Consider the following 26,508-nt stretch of genomic DNA (forward strand, 5'->3'; position numbering starts at 1 on the left):
TGAGGCAGAAGGAGAACTGGAAGTTGGGGGGCGGTCCTAGCACAGGGACAGGAAGTAAAGGTCTGTGAATCCTGCCTCTCCCTGAGCATAGGAATGGAATAACCCACTGATCAGACGTCCTCGCAGCTCAGAGAGTCTTCTCTTGCATGCAACTAAGCTCAGAATCGCTAAGGCATGAACTGACACCTAAGAGTTACTGTGGGCCAAAGAAAAGTAAGAAGTAAGAATCCAGAAAATGTTTAGGCCATTATAAGGTTTTCCTCTAAGGCATAATATAGATTTCTAGTCAGCTAGTCATGGTTTTGGATGGCCATATTCTAGTCTACCTCATCAACTTAGAAGACTTCAAGCTATATCTCAGCTTTGTTTAAGTGAGAAGTTATTGGTTCTGCCCCAATGGCTTTGCAGGGTTTAAAAAACACCACCACCAAGTAATACAATACAGTAACCAAAACCTTAAGCGTTCAGAGGAAAACCCTTAAAAAGTCATCACACCATAAAACTACTTACAAACCCGTTATTCCAATTCACACTCCCTTGTCTCTTGCTAGAGAAGGCTATGTACCACTTCTGGCTACCTGCCAAGACAACTCCCTCTGCCTCCATTATAACAAGAGGTGTCTAACTCTTTTTTTTACCAGTTCATATTGCATAAGATACCATCCTTCCATTCTCAGTATCATGACTGCTGAATCACACAAGAGATGCCCATTGCCACAATATTTTAACTCTACAAGTACTATCTGCTCCTGGAGTTTCTAAATGGAACACACACACAAGAGATCTCAGAGGGTTGGAGGGACTGACATTTTACCATTCTTTCAGTTTGTATCTTTGCTTTTTAAAATGTAGTAGAGATTACTGTAGAGGCAAGCCAGGAAACTGTGATTTCAACTCCATAACTCATCAATCGCTAACTAATTTCATATATTATTTTACTGTAATCATGAGGTTTTAAGCAACAGTCACCGCCGCAGCTTCAAATCCAACAACCAATGTTACCATTTATATAGTGCTGTAAACATTCATACAAGACTCAGAGGAGTGCATATTGACATAGCAATTTTACTCAGTAACAGATAATATGTAAGAATATGTATGTAGGCTAGCTAGACTGTGAGCATGTTAATGTTTAAATGGTAAAATCTGATAATTTAAATAGTTGCTTTATTAAATAAAATCACTCATAAACTACCTCTGCATCTATGCACTGCAATATGTGCTCAAGGAATGTCATAGTAACAAGGTTTTTAGATAACACAGATGACTTTGCACTGGAACAGTTAAGTTACAGAGCCAGCTAGAAGGATAGTGACCCAGGACTTGGTTCTCAGCAGAACTTGAAAACTTATGCCAGATGCTGAAGTTGATGATGCAGACACTAGGAACAGTGACACCAACGCTATTAAGTCCAGCTTTTATGTCACTGGAAAGTTTCCTCCAAACTGCAAAATGATCTCACTGATTTCAAAAGAGAGAAGGTTAGAAGGGGAGGGCTAGTGAGAAGGAAGGTAAAAGGGAGAATCAAGAGGATCACATCTCTCCATGATGTTTTGAAATGCCTTAAAACAAAAGTGATTGAAGCCCAGATGAAATGCATATTTCAGGTGAGGAAAGGTACCACATATTCTAAAAGGATGCTGGTGTGCCTAGCAACCCAAGCCAAGGAAGCCATAAGAGAAGGCTACCTTCAAAAAGTAGAAAGTGTACCCAAATTAAGTATACACAATGGATTACAGGTTCTGATAAAACAAATATAAGTTGTTGATAAAGTGAGCAAAAAGAATTTGTGGAACAGATTGCTAAAATAATTAAGACAAGCAATAAATATTTCTTCAAATTTATCAAGAGCAAGAAACCAGACAGGGTGGGAACTGAACGACAAAGGAGTGAAAAGACTGCTTAAGAAAGACTTTGTATTACATATGATAACTGCTGCTCGAACGACCTTTGCCAGACATTGGAAGCAAAAATTGAATCCAAAGATAGAGGAATGGCTGGTTAAAGTTAAAGAAATTTATGTTTTAATTAAGCTAACAGCATATCAGAAAAATAGAGATACAATAAGTTTAGATGAGTTATGGTCACAAACTATAAATAAAATAGAGAATTTTATAAATAAGGGCAAGAAAGGGGAATGTGTTGTGCTCAGTCAGGATGGAACGATGAATATGAAGACAAAGAAATAAGCTGCAACATAGGAATCCTGCTTTTATCTTATTGCGTATATAGATATACTGTATTCTAAATCATGAAGATTGTCTTTGTTTTTTCCTGCTTCTTTCAGTTGTTATTATTATAGTTATTATACAATAAATTTTAATTATTAAAAAAAAAGACTGAGAGATTATAGAAAGCAACACAAACTACAAATGGTGCAAAACGTAGTCACTAGACTGTTGACAGGGATTAAGCATTCTGATGATATCACCCTGAGTTTAAGGTCACTGCAGTGGCTGCCAATTCACTTCCATGCTTAATTCAAAATGCTTATGTTAACCTTTAAAGCACTTTATGACCTGAGTCCCTCATATCTGCAGGACTGCCTCCACACATATGTTCATACAAGGCAACTCCATTCATCAGACTAGGGATTTTAGTAGTTGCTCCACTCAGGTCATTGAGATGTGAGATCATTTTGGAGCCTCTGCAAACCAGAGCTTTTATGAAGTGCCCGTGAATGGATGCTGTGGTCTGCTTCCTTTTGTTTATATATTTGTTGAGGCAAGATTGCACTTGTTTTTAAATCTGATGTAAATCGGTGTTGATCAGGAGAAAAGCAGGATATAAATATTTTAAATAAATAAATTATTCAGGATGGTGAAAACCAAAGTGGATCTCTTCCAACTGGGGGAGTGGACAACAACATAGCAAATGAAGCTCAATGTAAATAAGTGTAAAGCGATACATGCTGGAGCAAGAAATCCTAACTTTAAATAGATGGTTCACAAAGGATAGGTCCATCAGTGGCTACTAGTTATGATGACTGAAGGAAACCTCTGAATACCAGTGCTAGGAGGCAGGATCAGGGGAGGCCCTGGTCTGTGTCCTTTTTGTTGCCTCCCCAGGACAATGACCTGGCCACTGTGCAAAACAAGATTCAAGCCCAGGTGGACCAACAGGTCACCTTTTATGTTCTTGCATAGGTTTGTATCTTAATTCATGATACCCTAAAGAGCTGCTGTAACAGTAGCCATCAGTAGCAGGCAAAATGGACTAATAATCTGATTTAACAGAAGTCAACTTCATATGCTCTGTATGTGTATATGAGAACTAGTCAACAAATTTAATATGTAGTAGGAAACGGTCCTCTCTATTCAGGAGCTTGTGTTATATTAGGAAAGTCACCTACATGTACCAGTGGTGTAATCCAGCAGGGAACTCCTTATGTACTTCATGAAGCATCTTTCTATTCCACTGATATATTAAAAACAATGGAACCAATCCCTAATCCAGATCTAGCAACTTAATATACTCTGAAATATGAAACGTTCACAGAATCACTGGTAAGCATGTATTTCACAGGTTATTGTGAATTATCCAACCAACATTCAGACAAAAGCTGAAAATTACTGGATAATGCTGTGTTTTTCCATGAACATGAGAGTAAATTTCCATAGCAGTAATGTAACCACATACCCATTATTAGCAATCTAAGTTAATCAGTTCTCCCGGAAAAAGCAGCTATACACAATTGATTATTTCCTTTTCTATTTAGGGAAACAGATTATACACCTATGCATTGCTCTGCTATGAAAGCATTAGGGTTTAGAATGAGAAACCACCAAATATCAACACTTTCTATAACCATTTATTCCTTAAGACAAGTACTGTATTTACACAAATGCAAGCCTAGGTCCCCCCCCAAAAAAAAAATATTCCATTAAAAAAAGGACCATCTGTGCATACAAGTTACAGTTATGTCCAATAATATTTTCTTTTGTATATAATTTTTTCTATGAGGGCATCTAGCATTCAGGGTTGTCTGCCTGTCAAGTAAATATGGTACTATCACCACAGTATTACTTGTAAAGCCATCTGCTGTACAGAAATTCTTGCATGACAAGAAAAATAAAATTTCTAAAATGTAGATATTATACAAATAAAGCATTAAAACTTTAAATGCTGAATTATATTTTATTTAGAAAACCTTTCTGCCGCCTCTTCAGGAATCTGCCCAAGGCAGCTTACAAAATAAAATTAAAACAAAACATTACAAGATATTAAAATCCAGCATTAGAAGAAGAAAAACTCAGCCCAACATAAAAACGCACACCTTAAAAGCTGACCACTGACAGCTTAAAATAAGTTTCCAGACTAAAATAGTGTTTCAAAAAAAAAAAACACCCTTAATTAAAAGCCTGGGAGAACAGATATGTTCTGGCCTGGCACCTAAAATAAAGCAATGAAGTCGCCCAATGAGCCTCAAAGATAAGGGCATCCCACAAACTAGGTGCCACTACTGAAAAACACGGTCTCTGAGTTGCTGCCCACCTCGCCTCTGAAGGTGGGGGCAAAGAGAACAGGGCTTGTGAAGCCTACCCCTTAAGATTTGCCTCAAAATATGGAAGAAGGCAGTCTTTCACATATCCTTGCCCCAAGCCAGGGCTCCAAAGGCAAGAATCAGCACTTTGAATTGTGCCCAGAAACAGATGAGCATCCAGTGAAGAGCTTTAAGCACTGTGGTGATACAATGCTTTGCCCCACCCCTGACAATAGCCTGGCTGATGCATTTTAGATAAGCTAAAGTTTCTGAATCATTTTAAAGGTAGCCCCATTGCAGTAATCTGTGTGTGTGTGTTAAGTGCCGTCAAGTCGCTTCCGACTCATGGCGACCCTATGAATGAAAGTCCTCCAAAATGTCCTATCTTTGACAGCCTTTCTCAGATCTTGCAAATTGAAGGCTGTGGCTTCCTTTATTGAGTCAACCCATCTCTTGTTGGGTCTTCCTCTTTTCCTGCTACCCTCAACTTTTCCTAGCATAACTGTCTTTTCCAGTGATTCTTGTCGTCTCATGGCGTGACCAAAATACGATAGCCGCAGTTTAGTCATTTTAGATTCTAGGGTCAGTTCAGGCTTGATTTGATCTATAACCAACTGATTGGTTTTTTGGGCAGTCCACGGAATCCGTAACACAGTAATCTAACCTGGACATAATCAGCGTGGATCACAATGGCCAGATCACTCTTTTCAAGGAAAGGCCATAGGTGGTGTATCAGGTAAAGCTGATAACAATCACTAGATGCCACATAGGACATCTGGGCCTCCAAATATAGGCCAGGATCCAGCAGTACTCCACCCCCAGGCTACAAACCTGTTCCTTCATACCACAAACAAAAATATTTGCCTCCAAAAGAATATTTTAAAACCACTATTCCAGAATTAAAAATGAAAAAGTATATTTTTCCAACTGTTAAATTCTTATTGACACATTTAAATAATTTGTATTAAAAACTAAATTGTTTTGCATTCAAGACTGTCTTTAACATATTGTTTGAAGTACTAGTTGTGAATATGAAGTCAAATTCTAATATCAACTTAAAAGTAGAGCTAAGAGCTGTGTGAAGAGTTATGTATATTCACCAGAGCTCTTAAGTTTTCCCTTTCCCATCAAAGGATGTTTCAAAAACAGCACTGCCTTAAACAGAGCCTTCTAGTATTTAAAGCAGCAGCACAACAAACTGCAGAAGGAAAGGAAAACTGGCAACCTCCATCCCAACTTCTCAAACACAGAAACTCTCTTCCTTATACATAAGCCTCTTCAGATTTTAAGCAAAATCCAGTATACTTGGCCAAATGCCTAGGGTTAAAAAAATGTTCAGATAAAAAGCAAGTTTGCAAATTTAAGATGCAGGTGAAAACCAAGTACGTTAAGGAAGTTTCAGCATTGGTCTACTCTTTATCATAAATGACCTTGATAAAATGATACAGGTATGCAAAGCTTTCCAAACAAGACAAATTAGTTGAAATGTTGGGTGCAGATCCTATAATCCAGTGAAGTAGGTTATAATTAAGCTAGTTATTAATTACTATTGCACCTAATTGCTATGATTACACAGGCTAAGTTGGTCTTGCCCATATGAGCTACTACTTATGACAGTTTTAATTCAACTACCGTATATACTCGCGTATAAGCCGAGTTTTTCAGCCCAAAAAAAGGGCTGAAAAAGCCGAACTCGGCTTATACGGGGTCAATACGGTAGAGGGGGGAGGGAGGAGGGAGGAGGGAGGGGGAGCGGCCTTTAAAGGCGCCCTGCGGCCACGGGGAGGCCGCCCCGCCGCCCCCGCCGCCTTCTCCCGGCCGGGAGCGGCCTTTAAAGGCGCCCTGCGGCCGCGAGGAGGCCACCCAGCTGCCGCCTTCTCCCGGCCGGGAGCGGCCTTTAGAGGCGCCCTGCGGCCGCGGGGAGGCCGCCCAGCCGCCCCCGCCGCCTTTTCCAGGCCGGGAGTGGCCTCCAGAGGCCCCCTGCGGCTGCAGGGAGGCCGCTACGCCGGCCCCGCCGCCAGGAGCCCAGAAGGAACGGTAAGCCTGCACGCGCGGGGGGGGGGGGTTATAAGCCGACCCTCGGCTTATACGCGGGTGCCTAATTTTTCCCCATTTTTGGGGAGAAATTAGGCACCTCGGCTTATACGCGGGTCGGCTTATACATGGGTATATACGGTAATCACCATCCTTCTATAATTCATCTGTATTCTACATTTCTATTGGTACAATACAGCAGGGTGTAAAGAGACATAGCAAAGGATTATTACTGTGAAAAACCGCCACTGTTAGCTTCCCAGGATATATTTGGCCTTGGATAAGAAGCATGCAAGCACCTCCTTATGCTGATGCTGACTTGGCTGCAATGGACACTGAATCAAAATAGCTAGCGTATTTTTCGCTCCATAAGACGCACTTTTTTCCTCCTCAAAAGTGAGGGGAAATGTCTATGCGTCTTATGGAGCGAATTGTGTGTGAATCCGGCCCCGGGGAGAAGGGCAAAGCTGCCTAGGCAGCGCAGAGCAGTTTAACCTCCCCCCTCCCTTCCTGGTCCCAAGGCTCAGGGAGTCCCTAGAAGCCGGGCGTGGGGGGATCTTGAAAGTGCTCTGCGCTGCCTGGGATGGCAGCGTGGAGAACTTTCAAGACCCCCCGCCCGGCTTCCAGGGACTCTGCTTTAAAGCCTCCTCTAAAAACTTGTTTTCCTCCTCTAAAAACTAGGTGCGTCTTATGGTCAGGTGCGTCTTATGGAGCGAAAAATACGGTAATAGCACTAACTGCAAGAAATCGCAAACTATACATTAACTTCTCCCATGCTCTTGGCGTAGTATCAGTAGCTTCACATGTACATTCTTGTAACCCATTATTGATTCATGAAGTACAGTGTGGCTCCTTGACTAAATCTGGCTCCTTAGCTACTAAAGCAGTCTTGCTTACATAAATCATTAGATAATGCTATAGCATCATGGCCTGCGGCAAAAATCTTTCACTGTCAAAATCATACTTTATATTTGTTTTTAAATTTATCAACCACGTTATTCAATTTACAAGCTCTGAGCATAAATAACTATAGACTTCGTACTTTCTGCTCTATACCTTTTTAATGCTGAAAAGTCAAGTGTGTAACAGCTCAAGAGATGGGGAATACAAGCAGCTATATGGGTTGGAGGTATACAATGTAGATCAGCCACAACATGCAGTCACATAAACAGTTAATTTCTTTTTAATTTATGAGCTGGTTCACACATGGTCCCCCAACATTTAAGTTTGTACACATGTCAAGTTGTGTAGTGCTTATTCATCCTATCCCACTATTCCTAGAAACTACTATGACCTTGAGCCTACACATAAAAAGCACCACAGAAGCAGACTCTGCTCATACAATCCGCCTACCTGATTTTCCACATTGGGCAGATAGCATATAAGCAACGTACTCATGTAGGAATTTATGCATATAATTTCTAGTGTACACTAAAGATCTTAACAATTCACCCCATCCAGGAAAGCTTGAAGTTGTCCAGTCACCCACTCGTTCAATCACCTTGGCTCAATAATGTAACATTTGAGACTGGTCCATAGTTATTGAAATCTCCTGGGTCCAGGGTAGTCTTCTTTAGAAATGGACACAGCACAGCCTGTTTCAAGGCTGGGGTGAATGCCCCCTCTCTCAGAAGCTTTAATTACCTCTTGGACCAGTCAGCCAAATCCCCCCACTGGCTGATTTAAGTAGCCAGGAAGGTCAAGGGTCATACAAGTAGGACATAGGTCTCAAACCTCCAAGGATCCTGTTCACATCCTCAGATTGAATAAATGAAATATATTCCAAACAACTAGACATGTTGGCATTCTGGTACAATCTGACCATGTCACTGCTAATGTAGAGTCTAAGTTAGAATGGATGCAAGAGATTTTATCTGTCAGGAGCTGAGCAAAACAGTCACAGTGGGCCACTGAGCAGTCCATCTCCTTCTGCAGGCCAGATACAAACAGGCCTATGAGCACCCAGAACAGCTCCACTGGTGTATACTGTGCAGATGCAATGGTGGCAGAAAAGTGCAGTTTCTTTGACACCATCATCACCACAGCGTATGATGAGCTTTTGCCTGATTTACCAGATTCATCCTGAGTCTTCCTGCACTATCATTCTAGTTGTCTCCCTTGTTTTTCATCACCCTCACCCCTTGGTAAACCAAGGAGCTACTGGGCTCTCACTCTTTAAAGAGGGTGCCTGGGAGCAATAGTATCAACCATCCAGGTCATTTCCTCACTCCAGAGGTCAACCAGGGCATTGACAAGAGCACCAACCACATCAGAATGAAAATCCCCTAAAGCAATCAGAAAGCCATCTGGATCTATCCAGCTCTGGGAGTAGGCCATTTTAATAGATCCCCCACCCTTGCAGAGTCTTGGTATCCTTGTAAGTCTAAACCAGAAGAAATAGTGATCTGTTCGTGACAAACAGGATGGATAAAAATCTATTATTTTTTAAATCAAAATTTTTATTTGTACTGGATTTTTAATTTATATCGGATTTTTAAAATTTATATTGGATTTTTTAAATAAATGCTTTTTGAGGGAAAGTTTTCTATTAAAAAAACATTACAGTCCAATGGTTATTCATCATGAAATAAGTATTCGTTTTTAATTATGTAGCATGAGACTGTATATGCATGCAATGCTTAATTTTTTTGCTAAATGAATTCCATTAAGCCATTCACAATATTATGATCTTCCAGAGGTTTCTGTAAGATTATTTTGGGCAATTTTTCTATCTTGCGATAACATCTTACATATTAAGTCATATTGAGTCTCTAAGAACACAGGGTTTTTGTTGTTGTTTTTTACTACAGAATTAATTTTGTACTTTCAACTTTTATTTTTCCCTACTCTTCAGATGACAAAGATACATATGATATCATAGCATAGCGTACAGCACGTGCAACTCTTTTTAAAGTAGTGGGTTCACTTACAATTTCTTATAGAAATTAAGTTATTTATATTTTTTAAATTCTATAAATATGCTAAATAGTAAAATTTTATATGTAAAATTATAATGATGCACTTTATACTGTTAAATCAGTAAATGTTCAGTCACTCCTTTGGCTGTTCATCAGCTACTGGTCTCAATTCAAGGTATTGGCTATGTCATACAAAGCCCTTCATGGCCTTGGTCCCTCACATCTGCAGGACCACTTTTCCCCCCATACCCCACCACAACAGCTTTGCTCATCTGAGCAAGGCTTTCTGCAGGTGCCACTCTGCAAATGGGCAAAATCAACAACTGGTCGTGATTCCTTTATTGTGGGCTCTCACCGTATGGAATGACCTGCCTGATTGTCAGATAGGGCTTCTGACAGCTCTGTCCTCAAACAAGATGGTTCCCCCGCAAACAAAATGGAGTTCTCCGTACACTCCTCCCCCCACCCCGTTTTGCACACGAGCTCCGGCCAGAGATTTACAATTGTATTGGGACCCACCCGTGTAAATCTTCGATCTGATATCGGGTCCCGCGCACAAAGCCGAGAGCTCGGCCATCTCCTCCACTGATTGTTCATGATTGTTTCTGTTTCAGTTTTACTTAAGTCGTTACCGGCAGGAAACGACTACATTGTCTCTTTGTTCCTGTAACCCTATTGTATCAGCCCTATAAATGTATCCACACTCCCCCTGTCATGTATTCCAACCTTGCGCATCTCTTACTGAAATCACTGACTTCTGAAATAAATCTTTGAATCGCTGCTCTGCCTGGATTGAAAGTCTATTGCCTGAAACACTGTGTATTTGCTGAAGCCTGACACTGATGAGGTCAGGAAGGCTCCCACTCTCCTGGCTTTCTGTAAACTATTAAAAGCTGTATTATTCAGGAGGCTTTTTTTACACAGGTAACAAGACTGTACTGTACTGTAATGAAATGGTTCAGAATACAGCCTTGTCTACTTACGTGAGGGCTTATTCTCTCCTGAGGCAAAGGGCATCCTGAGCTGTGGGTTGTTTTCCTCTCCATCCGGGTAGGCAGGACCAAAACGTTCGACTTCCTGTCTCCCTTGGCGGGAAAACAGCCTGCAGGAAGCCAGTTACCGTCTAGACTAGCTAACTTGCCAGCAAACGAGACTAACTCATGAAGAAAGAACATGTGTATAACACCAACTTGTTTTAAACTTCAAAGAACATGCAGTAAACGTAAAAAATCGTAACAAAAATAGTTAGAACTAAATGCTTATTATTTCTTGATTGTCAGTTAATTCCCGGGTCGGGCAGGATGCCCTTCGCTTCAGGAGAGAATAAGCCCTCACGTAAGTAGACAAGGCTGTATTCTCCACTGAGGCAAGGGCATCCTGAGTTGTGGGACTTTATAGCGCTCCCAACAGGGTGGGTAAGAATGATATGTCTGCTACTCTATTGCATTTTGTAAAACTCGGCGTCCGAAGGCCGCCTGGGCTGAGGACCATGTGTTGATCCTATAGTGTTTCACGAATGTTGAAACGGAGGACCAGGTGGCAACGCAACAGATTTCCTCAACAGGCGCCTGTTTGCCAAATGCAGTCATGGTGGCTGCGCTACGGAGAGAATGCACTGTGCTACCTCCAGGCATGGGAGTACCATTCGCTTTGTACGCCTCAGAGATGCACTGTTTAAGGGTGTAGCTGATGGCAGGGGCTGACATTCTCTGACCCTTGTTTGGGTTAGCTATTCCTATGAACATAATGTCCAATTTTCGGATTTCAACTGTGCACTTAATGAAGATGCGGATGGCTCTTCTTAGGTCTAAGGTGTGCCAAGTTGCCTCCTTCAGACTAGAAGGATTGGGGCAGAAGGATGGTAAATTAATTTCCTGACTTCTACGAAAATGCGAATTTATCTTGGGTCGGAAGGTAGGGTCTGGAGTGAGCACCACCTTATCTTTGTGGAAGACGCAGAGGCCCTTTCGGATCGATAAAGCTCTGAGCTCAGACACCCTCCTGGCTGAGGTGATGGCTGTGAGAAAGAGAACTTTCATTCGTAGGTATTTTAAGGGCACAGTTCTGAGAGGTTCGAAGGGTGATGCTGTAAGGGCTTTGAGTACAAGATTGAGATTCCAGGACGGGAATCTGTGGGTCACAGGAGGTTGAATGTGTGACACCCCCTTTAGGAATGCAGATGTGTGTCTGTGTTGTGCTGTTGGTACTCCTTCTATGAACGGAATAACCGTGGCCAAAGCTGCGACCTGACACCTCAAGGTGGAGTAAGATAACTTGAATCGGACTCCCTCTTGTAAAAATTCCAGAATTTTTGGAATGCCTGGGTTAATGGGGTTGACACTTTTTCTCCTAGCCCACCTGACGAAGGCCTTCCATGACATATTATATATGCGTCTAGTGGAAGGTCTTCTGGCCTCTAGAATGGTGTTGGCGACTTCAGTGGAATAGCCAAGGTTTAGTAATGACCTCTGTTCAAGTGCCAGGCAGTCAAACTGAACCATTGTGGGTCTGGGTGTAAAATCGGACCCTGATGGAGTTTGGTCCGTTCTGGGGGAATCCTCCAGGGGTCCTGGCAAGACATCCATTTTAGGTTGACAAACCAAGGTCTGCATGGCCAAAACTGGGCTATGACAATCACATTGGCTCTGTGTTGGTAGATTTTGCGGAGAACCCTGGGTAGAATGGGAATTGGGGGGAAGGCATAAAGTAGTCCCCCAGGCCATTGACTAATCAGAGTGTCTGTCCCTTCCGCTCTTGGTTGGAAGTACTGTGAGTAAAATCTTGGTACCTTGTGGTTTGAGTCTGAGGCGAATAAATCAACTAAAGGGAAGCCAAATTTTTCTGTAATTTGCTGAAATGTTTCCTGATCTAATTCCCATTCTCCTTCGTCCACGAACTGGCGGCTTAGCCAGTCGGCCTGGATGTTGAGGGAGCCCTTGATGTGCTCCGCACGAATAGAGGGAATGTTTGCCTGCGCCCATGTAAAGATTGCCATCGTCTCTTGGTGAAGGGTTACCGCCCTGTTTGTTGATGTAAGCTTTTGTTGATGTGTTGTCGGTCCTGATGAGGACGTGGTGATTCTTGAGTGTATCTGCAAACTCCCTGAGAGCCAGACGTACCGCTCTGAGCTCCAGTAGATTGATATGGCGTCGTGATTCCTGGTGCGACCATCATCCCTGGGCTAACTGGTCGCCCGGGGTGGCTCCCCAGCCTGTTAGGCTGGCATCTGTAAATACCTGCATGGGCTCCTCTTGAATGTATTGAGTCTCCTTCCTGAGGTTGGTTGGATTCGACCACCAAAGGAGACTCTTTCTGACGCTGTATGGTAGGGCTATCGTTTTGATCTTTTTCTTGGTAATGTCTGACTGATGTGGTCTCAGGAGCCACTGTAGTGGGCGTGAATGGAATCAAGCCCATGGGACGATTGCTATGCAAGCTACCATTAAGCCCATGAGTCTCGCTAGGGACATTAGTTTGGTAGTCTTTAATTTGGCAGTGTTTGAAGCCAAGGTTATTATTTTTACCATTCTCTCTCTGGGTAGGGATAACGAATTTGTTTTGGAATTGATCTTGGCTCCTAGGTGAGTCATGGTCTGGGAGGGCTGCAGAGAGCTTTTGCGGAAGTTTATGAGGTACCCGTGCTGTTGGAGTACTTGAACGAATCTGGTTGTGTGAGAGTGTGAAATCTGTGAAGTTGGGGCACAGATCAGGATGTTGTCCAGGTAAGGATGTACCTGGACTCCCTCCTGTCTGAGGGCCGCTATCACGGAGATGAGGGTCTTGGTGAAGACCTTCAGGGCGGAAGTCAAGCCGAATGGGAGGGCCTTGAATTGGTAGTGTTGTTGTCCGTACGCAAAGCGCAGGAAACGTCTGTGGGAGGGATGGATAGGGATGTGGAGGTATGCCTCTGTGAGGTCCACAGAGGTCATAAAGGTGCCAGGAAGGAGGGACTCCATGATTGATTTGACTGTTTCCATGCAGAAATGTCTGTGGATCATTCTTTTGTTGATATATTTTAGATCCAAGATTGCCCTCCAGTCCCCATTCTTCTTTGGAACGGTGAAGAAAATAGAGTAAACTCCCTGGCACCTTTGCTGGCTGGGAACCTGTTCGATGGCCCTGATATGTGACAGATGTTGAATGACCGCTAGGGTTCTGCTGTGTTTGCCCTTCCTGTAAGAGGTGGGGGAACGGAGAAAGCGATCTAAGGGTTGGGATACAAATTCCAGAAGGTATCCCTGTGTTATGATTTTGAGGACCCATTTGTCCGGATTGGACTGAGTCCACCTTGCGGTGAACTGTTGGAGTCTCCCGCCTACATGGCTGGCGTCACTGTGTGTTATTCTTTGTGAATTTATCTTGGTTGTGGTCCTTGTGGTCTTTGGAATCTGCCTCCCCTACGAAAGGGATGGGGGTTACCCCACGATCCCCGGGAGGGACCCCATGAATCTCTCCTAAAGTCCTGTCTGAACCTGGGTGAGATTTTAGAGGCACGAAAATTTCCAGAAATTTTATATTTCTAGATACCAGTCCAGGGAGGGGTGCAATGAGACTGCAGTGTGGGAGAGGGAAGGTTTAACCCTTTCCCTCCATTTCATTTCTCCATGGAGTTCAGCACTGGGGTGGACAGGGGACCTACATGAAGGAAACAGCACAGAAGGGTAGGTCCTGTCTCACTAAACTATTAGTTTTTTTTAAAGTGTCAATAAGCATGTGGACAGGAATGAGCCTGTGGACACTGTATATTTGGATTTCCAAAAGGCTTTTGACAAAGTCCCCCACCAACGACTGCTAAGTAAACGTCATAGTCATGGGATAAGAGGGCAAGTGGCTGAAAAATAGGAAGCAGAGAGTAGGAATCAATGGTCAGTTCTCACAATGGCGGGATGTGAGCAGTGGGGTGCCTCAAGGATCTGTGTTGGGACCAGTGCTTTTCAACCTGTTCATCAATGAGTTGGGGTTGAACAGCGAAGTAGCCAAGTTTGCATATGACACCAAATTATTTAGGGTGGTTAAAACAAAATCAGACTGTGAAGAGCTTCAAAAAGATCTCTGCACACTGGAAGAATGGGCATTAAAATGGCAAATGAGGTTCAATGTAATCAAGTGTAAAGGGATGCATATTGGGGCAAAAAATCCCAACTACATATATACACTGATGGGATCTGTACTGGCAGCGACAGACCAAGAAAGGGATCTTGGGGTGGTAGTGAATAGCTCAATGAAAATGTCAACCCAGTGTGCGGCTGGTGTAAAAAAGGCAAATTCTATGCTGGCCATAATTAGACGAGGAATAGAGAATAAAACTGCTGATATCATACTGCCCTTGTACAAATCTATGGTGAGACCACACTTGGAATACTGTGTACAGTTCTGGTCACCACACCTAAAAAAGGATATTACAGAGCTTGAGAAGGTGTAAAAGAGCAACCAAAATGATTAGGGGGCTAGAGCAACTACCCTATGAGGAGCGGTTAAAACGCTTAGGGCTGTTTAACTTGGAAAGAAGGCGGCTGAGGGGAGACATGATAGAGGTCTATAAAATTATGCGTGGTTTGGAGAGAGTGGACAGGAAGATGTTTTTCTCCCTCTCTCTTAATACTAGAACGCGGGGACATCTGCTGAAGCTGGAGGGTGACAGATTCAAAACAGATAAAAGGAAGCATTTTTTCACACAACACAGTTAAATTGTGGAACTCCCTGCCCCAAAATGTGGTGATGGCTGCCAACTTGGAAGGCTTTAAGAGGGGAGTGGACATGTTCACAGAGGAAAGGGGTATTCATGGCTATTAATTAGAATGGATACTAGTCGTGCTGCATACCTATTCTCTCTAGTATCAGAGGAGCATGCCTACTATATTGGGTGCGGTGGAACACAGGCAAGATGGTGCAGCTGCAGTCGTCTTGTTTGTGGCTTCCTAGAGGCACCTGGTTGGCCACTGTGTGAACAGATTGCTGGACTTGATGGGCCTTGGTCTGATCCAGCAGGGCCGTTCTTATGTTGACTTGAATTCCACCAGGGAAGGGAACCAAGGTCTACGAGGCCACTCTGAAGCCATGAAGATAAGTAACGCTCGTTCCAGACATATCTTCCTCAATGCCTTTGGAATCGCTGAAAGTGGAGGGAAGGCATTCAGGAACCCCTGGGGCCACAAAGAAGTTAGGGCATCCGCTTGTTCGGCCCATGGATGGTACTGGAGAAGAATCACGGTGCTTGATTATTGGAAGCCAAGGCGAAGAGTTCCACCCTCAGAGAACCGAATTTGATCATGATTTCCTGGAAGGCCTCACTCTTGAGACCCCACTCATTCTCGCCTATCATCTGCCTGCTAAACTAGTATGCTTCCCTGTTGAGGACTCCCAGAATGGGCTTTGCAAATATCAACTGCAGATGTGTTTCTGCCCATGAAAGGATTCTCTGCACTTCTTGATGCAAGATCTAGACCCTCCCTTTTTGTTGATATGAGCCTTGGCATAGATGTCCATCCTTATCAGGACGTGTTGGTCCCTGATTTTTGAGTGGAATTATAAAAGCGCCTTCTTGATGGCTCTGAGGTCCAGAATGTTGATATTCAGCTTCTTCTCTTCCTGTGTCCAGAATCCTTGGGCTGGAGGCCCTTGAAGTGAGGCACCCCAACTTGACAGACTGGTATCTGTGAAGATTTGCATGAGGGACGTCTGGCTATAGGGTAGTCCTCGCCCCAGCTTGCTGGTTTTGGTCCACCAGATCAAGCTCTGTTGCACCAGGAGGGGTAAGGTCAATTTCTTGTTCTTTTTCTGTAAAATATGGTGAGGATGAAGGAACTACTGGAGAGGTCTGGAGTGCAGACGAGCCCATGAAACTGATCCTATACATGAAATCATAAGTCCCAGTAGACGGGCCAGCTACATCAGTTGGATTTCGCTGTGGTCCTGGCAATAATTGAAATATTGTTGCCCTTGTCCTCTGGCAGCAATAACATGCTCTTCTAAGTGTCTATTATGACCCCCAGATGCTGTAGTCTCTGAATCAGAACGAGGTTGCTTTTTTCTCTGTTCAGGAGATATCATGAGCTTCCAGGATCTGTATTGTTTTGTTTGTATCCTTGATGGCCTGTTCCCTGGACAGTGAACAAACCAGAATGTTATCCAAGTATGTATGAATCGGGATTCTTTGTCTCCAAGCCAGTGTCACTGGAGTCACCAACACCAGGGGAAAAACTAGGAGAGCCAAGGCCAGTCAGAATGGAAGTGCTCTGAATTAGTAATGTAAATCCTGGTAAGAGAATCTGAAGAACCTGCGATGTCCTGGGGAAATGGGGATATGCAGGTATGCGTCCATGAAATCAACTGAGGTTGGTAACCTGGGAAAAAACTCTTTGGTCCCCTTGGGCCTGGATTTGCCGCCTTTTGCGTCCTCTTCTGGATCGGGCTCCCCAGAAAGATCAATATTCATCCCCATTAAATCTAGTAAGCTGCTCTTCCACTGTATGCTCATCTGATAAGAACTCGCCCTCTTCTTTTTCATTTTTTGATACAGAAGAGGGAGATACATTGCCTGGAGAACGTCTAGAGCAAAAGCCTAAGTATGAAGCCTTTCTGGCTGCTTTGGTGGGAGATTGCCGGGAGCCTTCTTGTGGGAGACAGTATGTCCCTCCCCATAACTATGCCGGTCAATGAGAACATGCAGGGGGATCTGGGGGGGAGCAATAAGAACCCCTGAGTGAAGAGGGAGAAGAATGTATCTGGATCTGTTGTAACTCTTTCCTTAAGGCCCTCCTGAATGCCTCCATGATCTCACTGGAGCAAGATGGCTGCCCTCCCATAGCCGCAACAGAGGGGACGGAAGGTTGTACATTACCCCTTGTCGACTCCATATCAGACATCTGGGTCGGATGGTTGTTGTCCATGGGACAAGGTCTACCACTCAGGGCCAGAGGGGTAGCCATTGGAGCCATTTTGTCCCTTAAGGCCCTTTTCGCACCATTTTTAAGCGGCATGATTTATATTGGCACCACAGCCTCCATCGACCATTATTTCTCTCCTCCCAGGCTTCTTGGGGTTGCACTGTCATCTTGTAGCTGAGAGGACAGTAGACCCGGGTCTGATTCCTCTTCTGAAAGAAACCCGTCTTCACCAGGTTCCCCATAAGTCTCAAACTCCATGATGAGGGAAAGGGGGGAGGGAGAAACAAAGACAAAGCCTAAAAGATGAGGCACACAGAACACGTAAAAGGAGCAAAGGGAAGGCAGAAGATTGGCGATTTCTCTTTACCAAGGGTTAGTGAAAGAATTATTAGATGAAAGGTAGATTTAGTCAGTTGAAAAGGATAGCTGCTGTGGAGCAGCTCTCCCTGTGCGAGGCAGGAAGTAAACTGAGCTCAGGAGATTCCCACCTGGGAGACAGGAAGTGGCAATTTAGTCCTGCCTTCCTGAACAGCCAGTGGGAATCACCCAAGATCAAGACGCCCTCCGTCTCAGAGCGAGAATATACTCTTGCATGAAAATTCAAAAGATTTTCAAGCATGATAAACCAGTACTGCATTATAAATGGCAACATTACACATTCTACATCTTGCTTTTCCTGATTAAGAAACTGGAGCTTTGAACATATTTCATACACATATTTTTCTTACATGGTTAAGAAAAAGTTTGCACTCTGTGTGAAGCTGGCATATGTGAAGAGCTTCCATAATCATGCAAATGCAATAACTAAATATGAGGTTCATGACTGTAAGAACATTACAGGCTTAATCTAAACATGCAGCACACAATGCTGATGTGGTAGAATGGGTTGTACTGCTTCAAACAGAAAGTGTCATCATATTTTTGAGGGCTCACCTATGTTAAAAACTCCCTGCAAACAGGAGCCAGAAAAGCAAGCAAAATAGTCATGCTACAAACCATACGCAAGAAGCTTCTTTCCATGCAAGAGCACTCAAGACCAGATTCAGAATTATTAATACAGCATAAGCCAGTAAAAACACATGTGCAAGACCAGACTCTACCACAGGCAGTCTGAAGGGATGCCGCTCACCTAGCATCTCAGCATTTTACCACCTAATTCTCCTGCACAGTATACCAGGCCTTAATGATGCATATATGCATTAAGCAATAGAGTATTTCAGGTAAATAATGTATGGACCTATATAAGAGTTTTAACTCACGTCTTTTGCTAGTTTAGTTTTAGCATTTGCCAGTGTCTTCAGTCCTATGAGACCTAACATGGGACACTTTTAAAAAAAGTTTATTTGTGGTTGTTTCCATTCTAAAAATAAAATAATAGTATTACTGAATATATTTTTCATATAAATAAACATCTGATTTCCATGATGGAACAAAAAGAAGTGACCCACTCCAGAGTGAAACACAGGCAAGAAACAGATTTCGCAGATCCTGGGAACATGGACAAACATAACTGAAAAAATTCTTACAGAACTTAGAAACCAGTGATATTTGTTGATAATTATATAGGAGAAACCTGCTTCCTGACCTAGTGCTTTTAAAAAACAACATACTAATGTCTTCTGGATGGTTTCGTGTCTCATGTATGATCAAGTGTTGCTACAATCAAACCATAGGATCATGCATGTATCAGTAGTTGGGGCATATATGGTTTCACTCACAGGACAGAGCCTACATAAGAGCAACCAGCACATGGGAAGACAGAACTTTCTTCTCTCCCACACAGGTGAATGCTGCTATAAAAGTTGACAGTGCCAACTATTATGGTTAGTAGGTATGCACACAATCCACCACATAGGTTTATCTCTGATTTAGACCAAGGGGAAAACAAACATTTTTACTTTATTAAATAGATGTATTTGAATTTTTATTTTTCTTAATTCATTTTAAATGTGAAGACTGTATCTATATGTAGTAAAAAAAAGGTACTCTGTCTACCACCCAATCCTACAGAAAACCACCATCCCAGTGCAGTCCACATGGCTATACTTGTTAGCATCTGCAGGAGCAGAACCTAAAAAACAAAACAAAAAGATCCTAAAAAGTTATTGTTAAAGTTGAAATTTTTACCTTAGCATTGAGCAAGTAAAAAATGAACCTACTTTCCACAAATTGAAGTGGAATCATGTCTGCTTTGTTAGAAGTCCAACGTAAGTATTTTCTTTAGTCCACTACTGATTAACCTACTTGAATCATATTACAAAATGATACAACAGGAATGGACAAGGTACATAGGCCACAATACTCTATATTTTGTCATACCTGTTATATATCTTGAGAAAGAAAGAGATCAGTGAACTTACAGTGCAATCCCATGGACAGTTATTCCAGTCTAAGCCCGATTTAAGTGTTTAGACCAGAGTAACTGTGCTCTGTATTGCATGGTCAGCCAGCGAAAGGGAACTCTATAATAGTTTACTAAATTTATATAATATATTATATTACTCATTGTAATAACATGTCCAATGACATAATTACATAAAAATGATTTTTTTAATTAAATGGGGAAGTTGGGTTACAGACAGCCCATTCCTGACCTTAAGGACTGAAAGTCCTTAGGAGGAGCGTAAGGGCCTGTGCTGGCGTTTGTGACCCTTGCGCCAGCACCTGTGCCCCTTGCACAGACAAGACTGGAACAGATGCTGGTGTCATACCTCTTATGCTGCCCTCCCTGCGCTGCCATGGCAGTGCAGCCCTGGGACACCGGCTCAGCTTCTCGCCAGTGTCCTGATGGCACAGTTCTGTGCACTGCCTTCCCAGCAGTGTTCCTGGGGCAGTCCAGGGGAGGAGCCATGTTTAGATGGCCTCCTAAGCTCTTTCAGGCCGGGAATGCCCCCTTTGCCCTCACCTCGATGTAAGCTGCCTTTTTAGTGGCATATCCCCATGGAACCCTATGGAGCGGTTCCATGAGGCTCGAGGGTGAGGGCAGCATTTTGGCTTCGGGGGGGGGGGGCTGAATCCTCCTTTGGAGGCAGTACTGCCTCCAGCCACCGGCTCAGCCCTTCCCCTCAGGAATGGGCTGAGAATTGTTTAAAATTAGCATTAAAGGCCCAATTTAAACATCAATCCAGATTTTACTTACACTAGTTCCTAGCATATTATAATGAAACATATCCATGGAAGTAAGCTTCTGTATACAAATCGCTTCCTATAGGTACATCAGAATGAGCTTACGAGTGTGAACGCCTTCTATCCACTTTACATTGATTTCAATGCAACATACATTATGATGCAACTAGTTGCATGTAAATACTTTTCCAAACAGAATTATTGCTGCACAGAAATAAATATGTGGAAATACAGTCTGAATAGGCCAAGCTAGCCCAGTTTCATCAGATCTCGGAAGCTAAACAGGGTTGGCCCTGGTCAGTACTTGGATGGGAGACCACCAATGAATATCAGGTCACTACACAGAGGCAGGCAACAGCAAACCATTTCTGACCATCTCTTACCTTGAAAACCCTATGGGGTCGCCATAAGTCAACTGCAACTTGACAGGAATACACACAGAGAGATAGGCCAGAAATTTAGCTATATCATCTACTCCGATGTGTAGACTTGCTCTGTTAATTCCTAAAATAGATGGCTTCAATACAGTATTATGGTATATGAAAATTCAAAATGATTTCCAAGTGACACCATTTTTATTTATCATTAGGATATATATTTCTGTGTTGGTACTAGAAAGCACCACGATAAAAGATGCAAAAATCCAGACTCCATTAGCACGCAAAAAATTGGGCCCATGAGACCTGAGTTGCAGCAATGCTTAGGAACCAAATTTCTTCTATATGGAGAAAGAAAGACAGAAAGAGCATCTTCTACCCATGGCAAATTTCAGAAGACTGATCCTTTGAGAATCATCAAGAAACCAATTCCAGTATAATCAAATGGAAGTGAATATCACAGATAAAGATTTCAGTATCATGCAGTTCACTTCATGGTTTGTAGTACTGAGCGCTGATTCACACAACTGCTTTTTACAATGCTTGCAAACTTTTTTGTCTGCCCATATTCAATGTACCCACACACAGAGATGTAGAAATTCCAGAAATTTTGGGGGGGGGGAATGTTTCTTTTTATTTTATTTTATTGGAAATAAAAAATTTGGGGAAATTGAAATATATTCAATACTTACTGCATGATCCTTGGGAGGATGGTTCTGCTGAGGCTGGGGACGGCGCAGCCGTGCTGCCTCCAAAGTGGCTTGCTGCCAGGTGCAGCAAGTTGAAAATGTGAGTTTACAGAAAACCCTGTGGAACTCTCCATTGAACTCCATGGGGCTACGCCTGCCTTTTGGCAGGCATAACTTGGTGCCTGCAAAAACGGGCGTTCCTGAGCCCAGGAACGTCCCCTCTGACATACATACATGAACCTTTATTGGCATAATAACCACATTGCCAGATGCATTTGTAAGCCCCCTTTGACACCAGTGTGAGCCCTTGTACCGGAAAAATGCTGCCAGGAAGGCTGCACTAGCGCCCAAGCCTCATGCTGCTTCCCGGAGCTGGCATAAATTGCTCTGTGCCAGCGTTAGTGCCCACTTAGCTGGTGCAAGTGGCACTAACGCTGGCACAGGGTCTCACTGGGTCCAAAGGCCATTCACCCCCTCCTTGAGGATTGCTCTGCCCATGTTTTATCAAACATAAAATAATTTTACCACTTTAACAACATAAAATGCATCACTTATAACTTACTCAGCATACAAAATTGCAATATTTGACATATTTATGGAATTTAAAACTTATAAATGTCTTAGTTTTGTAAAACAAAAATTGCAAATATACCCATACTTGACAGAAAACTGCAAGCTGATGCACTCTATGCTATCTTAGCACACGTGTCTTAATTTTTGCTATCTGGCCAGAGAGAGCTAAATTTTCAATGAAACTTTCAGTTTTCCTCTGAGGCTTGGGTGCAGTTTCTGTCGCATCTCCACCTGATCTTTGTTCTGCCTCCTGAAAGGTAGGTAATAACCTACTTGTTGCCCAGTCTGTGGGTATATGTGTCACAGTGCTTTGAGGGAGAGATGAAAAGGTCAGCCACAAGTCATGTCAAAAGGACAAGAGAAGGTATGCAACGGTTGAAAAGCACTGAGAGCCCTGCATGCTCCCCTCATGAAGATGAGGTATCCTTCTAGGTGCAGGAATGGATCTTGCATTTAAAAGCTGTGTATGTCTACAGCATGCCGCACCTTGCCTTCCTTGAAAAGCATTTTACTCATTCTAAAAGTGAAAATATTTCAAAGGTTTTTTTCCCCCAGTACTCCTCCCTCCAAAAGGCCTGGGGGGGGGGGGAACAAGGGGAAACTGGATTTTTTTCCTGAACTTTCCTGGGATTTTTTCCAGATTTTCACATCTCTAATCAATTCACCCTAGGCCCAAATCACTCTCATTCCCACAATGAGAGATGTACATAAGTATAGAACTTACTGCAGGAATGCTAGCAAGCAGTGTTCTTCATGAAAAGATTTACATGTCCCCTTCCCCCTTCAAACCAAGCAAAGACATCTGAACAAACTTTTAAAAGACCCCAAATTTGCAGTCATGTGACTCACCCCAGAATCCCTGTTCATAATAAAAACACGCCCATCATATTTTTATTTTAATAATTTCTATCATCCTGCATGTGAAGTGACTTCATTGAATTTATTCCATTAAAATACTAATAGACTGCAGAGAAAGAATGAATTAGTTTCAACCCTTAATAATAACTGAAATCCCACACAATTGATTGGCCTGTCTTTAGGACAATGTAATGCCCACAGACTATCAGGCCAACACCTTGGACACCACAGTTCTAACACAAAGTTACTTAGAATTAATCCATTGCTGTCAATGGGATTTATATCCTATGCCTAGGACCACTACCTGAAAACTAAAAAAAAAAACCTTGGTAATTGGTTCTTTTCTGTTTTTACCTACTCATCTACTCTTGCCCAACGAATTATGATTGCCCTTTAAAAATACAGGTGGTATCCCTTGCACACACCTGCCAAAGGTATTGCTGTTGGTGTTTTCTTGTGATTAAATAATAGCAGGAATATGCCACACCCCAAAACACCTTAAGCCTGATGAGTTTTATAATAATTTAAATAACTGATAGAGAATACTTGATTTTTCATTTATCTGGTTGATAAATATATATTCAGTTGACCTGCTGTGATTAACTTTACTTTATACTTCTGCTGTTAGTCATACTATTAAAAATACACACAGATATTCCTACTGAATACTGCCAAACTTTTAAGTCTTCTGTTACAGATGGGACAATTTCAAGAGATAAGTCAGTTTTGTTTGTGCTAGGTCAGCCAGTCCGAGGTCTAACATTCAGAGCATTTGTGCCACAATCTTGAATTCAGTAATGAGCAAATGCAACTAACTTGCACCCTTAACTACATTCCCCTCCTCCCATACATACACTTTTTACAAAACCACTCCTAGCTATCTGGAGACTGTTAACACATAAGCTCATAACTAAAAACCTACTCCATGTACAGGGAACACATGAAAGCAGAAGCTCACAATGCATGGTCATACAAGAGGAGGAAACAATGTTCATGCTTTTTAAAATGGCACATTATTAGTTTAGTAATTACGTAACTAAAGTGACAAAGATTTTTAATGGTTTAACACAAAAGCCATATCTGGGCAAAAACAACACATCCCCTGGAAATACTCAGCTATCTGGTTTGGACATTCCTTGCAGACTAGTGGGGAGGATAGAAAAAACGGGATGAAAAGAATTATTTAAAGCGTTTCAGCTTGATACATTGTCTTTGTTAAATAAGTTGGCGATATTTTAGCCGCATTTCCAAAAACCCTTAAAAGGAATCATAACGTACTTCTTTAAGCTGTAATGTCTTGTATCAAACGTATTATCCCCACACACTCAAACAAAAGACATTTCGCTGACAACAACGGCTAGGGTTTTTCCCCCCTTTTTTTTTCTTAAACCACCGCACCACAGGTCATTCTCCTTTTATCGTACAATAGGTGTGACACTCGATGCATAAAAAATTAAAATTCAGCCCATCAGATGAAACATGCAAAATGTCTCCTTGGATTCCACCCGTTCTTCTCCTTTAGAAAATAACCCTGCGACGACAGTACACCAACACACACAGAAACCGAGCCAATTAATATGGCAACAGTTATGCAGCCCAGTGAGCGAGCGATCACCATTCTTCTCTCCTCCCCCTCCACCCAGTACAAGACACCCCCTCCCGACCTTAATTTTTTCCCAGGGTTATCGTTCAAGCCTCCATTACGGAGAAAGAAGGAAGTAAGGGAGGAAAAGAGGGATCCCTTCCACGACTAATTCCCAGTTCTTTCAGACAATGGTGCTTCCCTACCTCCGGTATGACAACGTTTTTACACTAGGCCCCGGACCAACACGCAGAGGGAGAGAACTGAAACCTTCACACATGCAAGAAAAGCGAAGGTTCCCCAGCTCCCAGCCGCTGCGGCTTGACACCAGGAGCAAACATTTCTGCGCTTTATCGGGGTGGGTGAAGTGAAGGAAGCAAATGGGGAGGGGGTTAGAAGCAAATAAATGGCTTATGATCTACCCCGAAAGAAACGCCATCCGTATTTAGTAGGTCTGGTAATTTCTCTCTTCCATTCCACCCCACAACCCCCTCCCTTGATCTTTCCTTCGGGGCCCCGGGTAACCAAAGCCACATTGAATGCAAACTGCGCAGCAAAAACACTGGGGCAGGGCGAGGGAGGAGAGAGAGGAAGAGGAAAGGGAGGGGGAGCAGCTCGTCTCCATGAGACACCATTACAAAAAGACGAGAGAGAGAGAGAGAGAGGAGGAAGGGGTTGAGGAAGAGGAGGGGGGGGAGGAAGCGAATAAAAGGAAAGGTGTCAACACAAGTTACTGGGATACACCGTGTCCCGGACACAAGGGGAAGCATTCTCCTCCCATGGCAGAAAGAGAACATGGGCCTCTCTCTTCCCCTCTCCCTGGGGAACCGAGAGGGGGCGCTGTATTCACTCTCTCTCCCCCCCCCCGCCAAGAACCTAAGAAGGACCCACAACGCGCTTCTCCACCACCCCCCACAGCCCACCCACAGCACCATCCTTCCGTAGGGCCCAAGCCAAACAAAGCGCGGCCTGTACGCCTAATGGGGGGGGGGAGGAGGAGAAGAAGGCAGCAGCTTTGGCTTGCCATGTTTTCAGACCCCACCCGGCCCTTCCTCCACCTCACCGCCGCCCTGGCCCCCTTGTCGCCCTTACCCCGTTCCCCAGCGGCGACGGCGGCTGCGGCGGCAGCTGCGGCGTTGTTGTTGTTCCTCTCCGGCGGCGGCGGCGGCGGCAGTTGCAGTGGTTGCTGTTGCTGAGGCGCCTGGGCAGGAGGCGGCGGCGGCGGCGGCTGCTGCACCGGGCGCGGCCTGGACACTCGCCTGGGTCTCCTGTTGGCGGCTCGAACCGAGTTCATTTGCCGGCTCGGTCGGGGGGAGGAGAGGGGGTCGCTCCTCCGGCACCGGCACCGCCTCGGGCGATTGGGGAGGGGACGAGGAGAGACCCCGGCTGAGGGGGACCGGCCCGGATGAGCTCGCGCCGGGGAAGGGCCGCCTTCTCCTCAGTTGCCGCTTGGGTCGCTCCTCCGCCGGCGGCAGTTAAATGAGGGGGATGCTCGTGCCGCCGGTCCCCCCCTCCCTTTCCCAGGCGCGAGCACGAGAGCGCGCGCGCTTCCCCCCCCCTTCTCCCTCCCTCCCCAACCCCCCCGACAGCGTCTCTTTCTCTCTCTGGAGTCGCTCGCTACCCCCCCTAAGCCCGGCTTCGGCTTAAGCCCGTCGCCGCTCCGTGGCAGGAGGAGCCATTGACGCTGCCAGAGAGATCGAGGGGAGGAGGGGAAGGAGATGGGGGGGGAGACACCCCCTCACACACACACACAAAACGGGTAAGGCGGGCCGCCCCAGCTCATCCAATCCGTAGCTCCCACACAGGAGAGGCCCCGCGGCTTCACCAATCGTAGCGATGCTTACGGACTCCGTCCAAGAGGTGGCTGGTACTGGTGGGGAGGGTGGCCGAGGCTGAGAGTGACTTGTGGGAGGGGAGAAATAGGGGTGGGGTAGCTGGAGGAGGCCGCATTCGGAGGGGGGGGGGCTAGAAGAGAGGATATA

General features: G+C 44.0%; 1 protein-coding gene across 3 annotated transcripts in view; it reads right to left on the reverse strand.

The window, feature by feature from the left end:
* FBXO11 (F-box protein 11) overlaps window positions 1-25,890 on the reverse strand; it is a 122,235-nt gene extending 96,345 nt beyond the window's left edge. For all 3 annotated transcript variants that reach the window (XR_008933413.1, XM_056853703.1, XM_056853702.1), the window contains exon 1: window positions 25,619-25,890. Coding sequence is in view for 2 of the 3 variants with exons in the window: in XM_056853703.1 (XP_056709681.1) it covers window positions 25,619-25,820 (202 nt within the window). In the remaining variant the exon portion in view is untranslated. The remainder of the gene's footprint in view (window positions 1-25,618) is intronic.
* Between the last annotated feature and the right edge of the window lie 618 nt (window positions 25,891-26,508).

Source organism: Euleptes europaea, chromosome 7 (genome assembly GCF_029931775.1).
Source record: "Euleptes europaea isolate rEulEur1 chromosome 7, rEulEur1.hap1, whole genome shotgun sequence".
Classification (NCBI taxonomy): Eukaryota; Metazoa; Chordata; class Lepidosauria; order Squamata; family Sphaerodactylidae; genus Euleptes; species Euleptes europaea.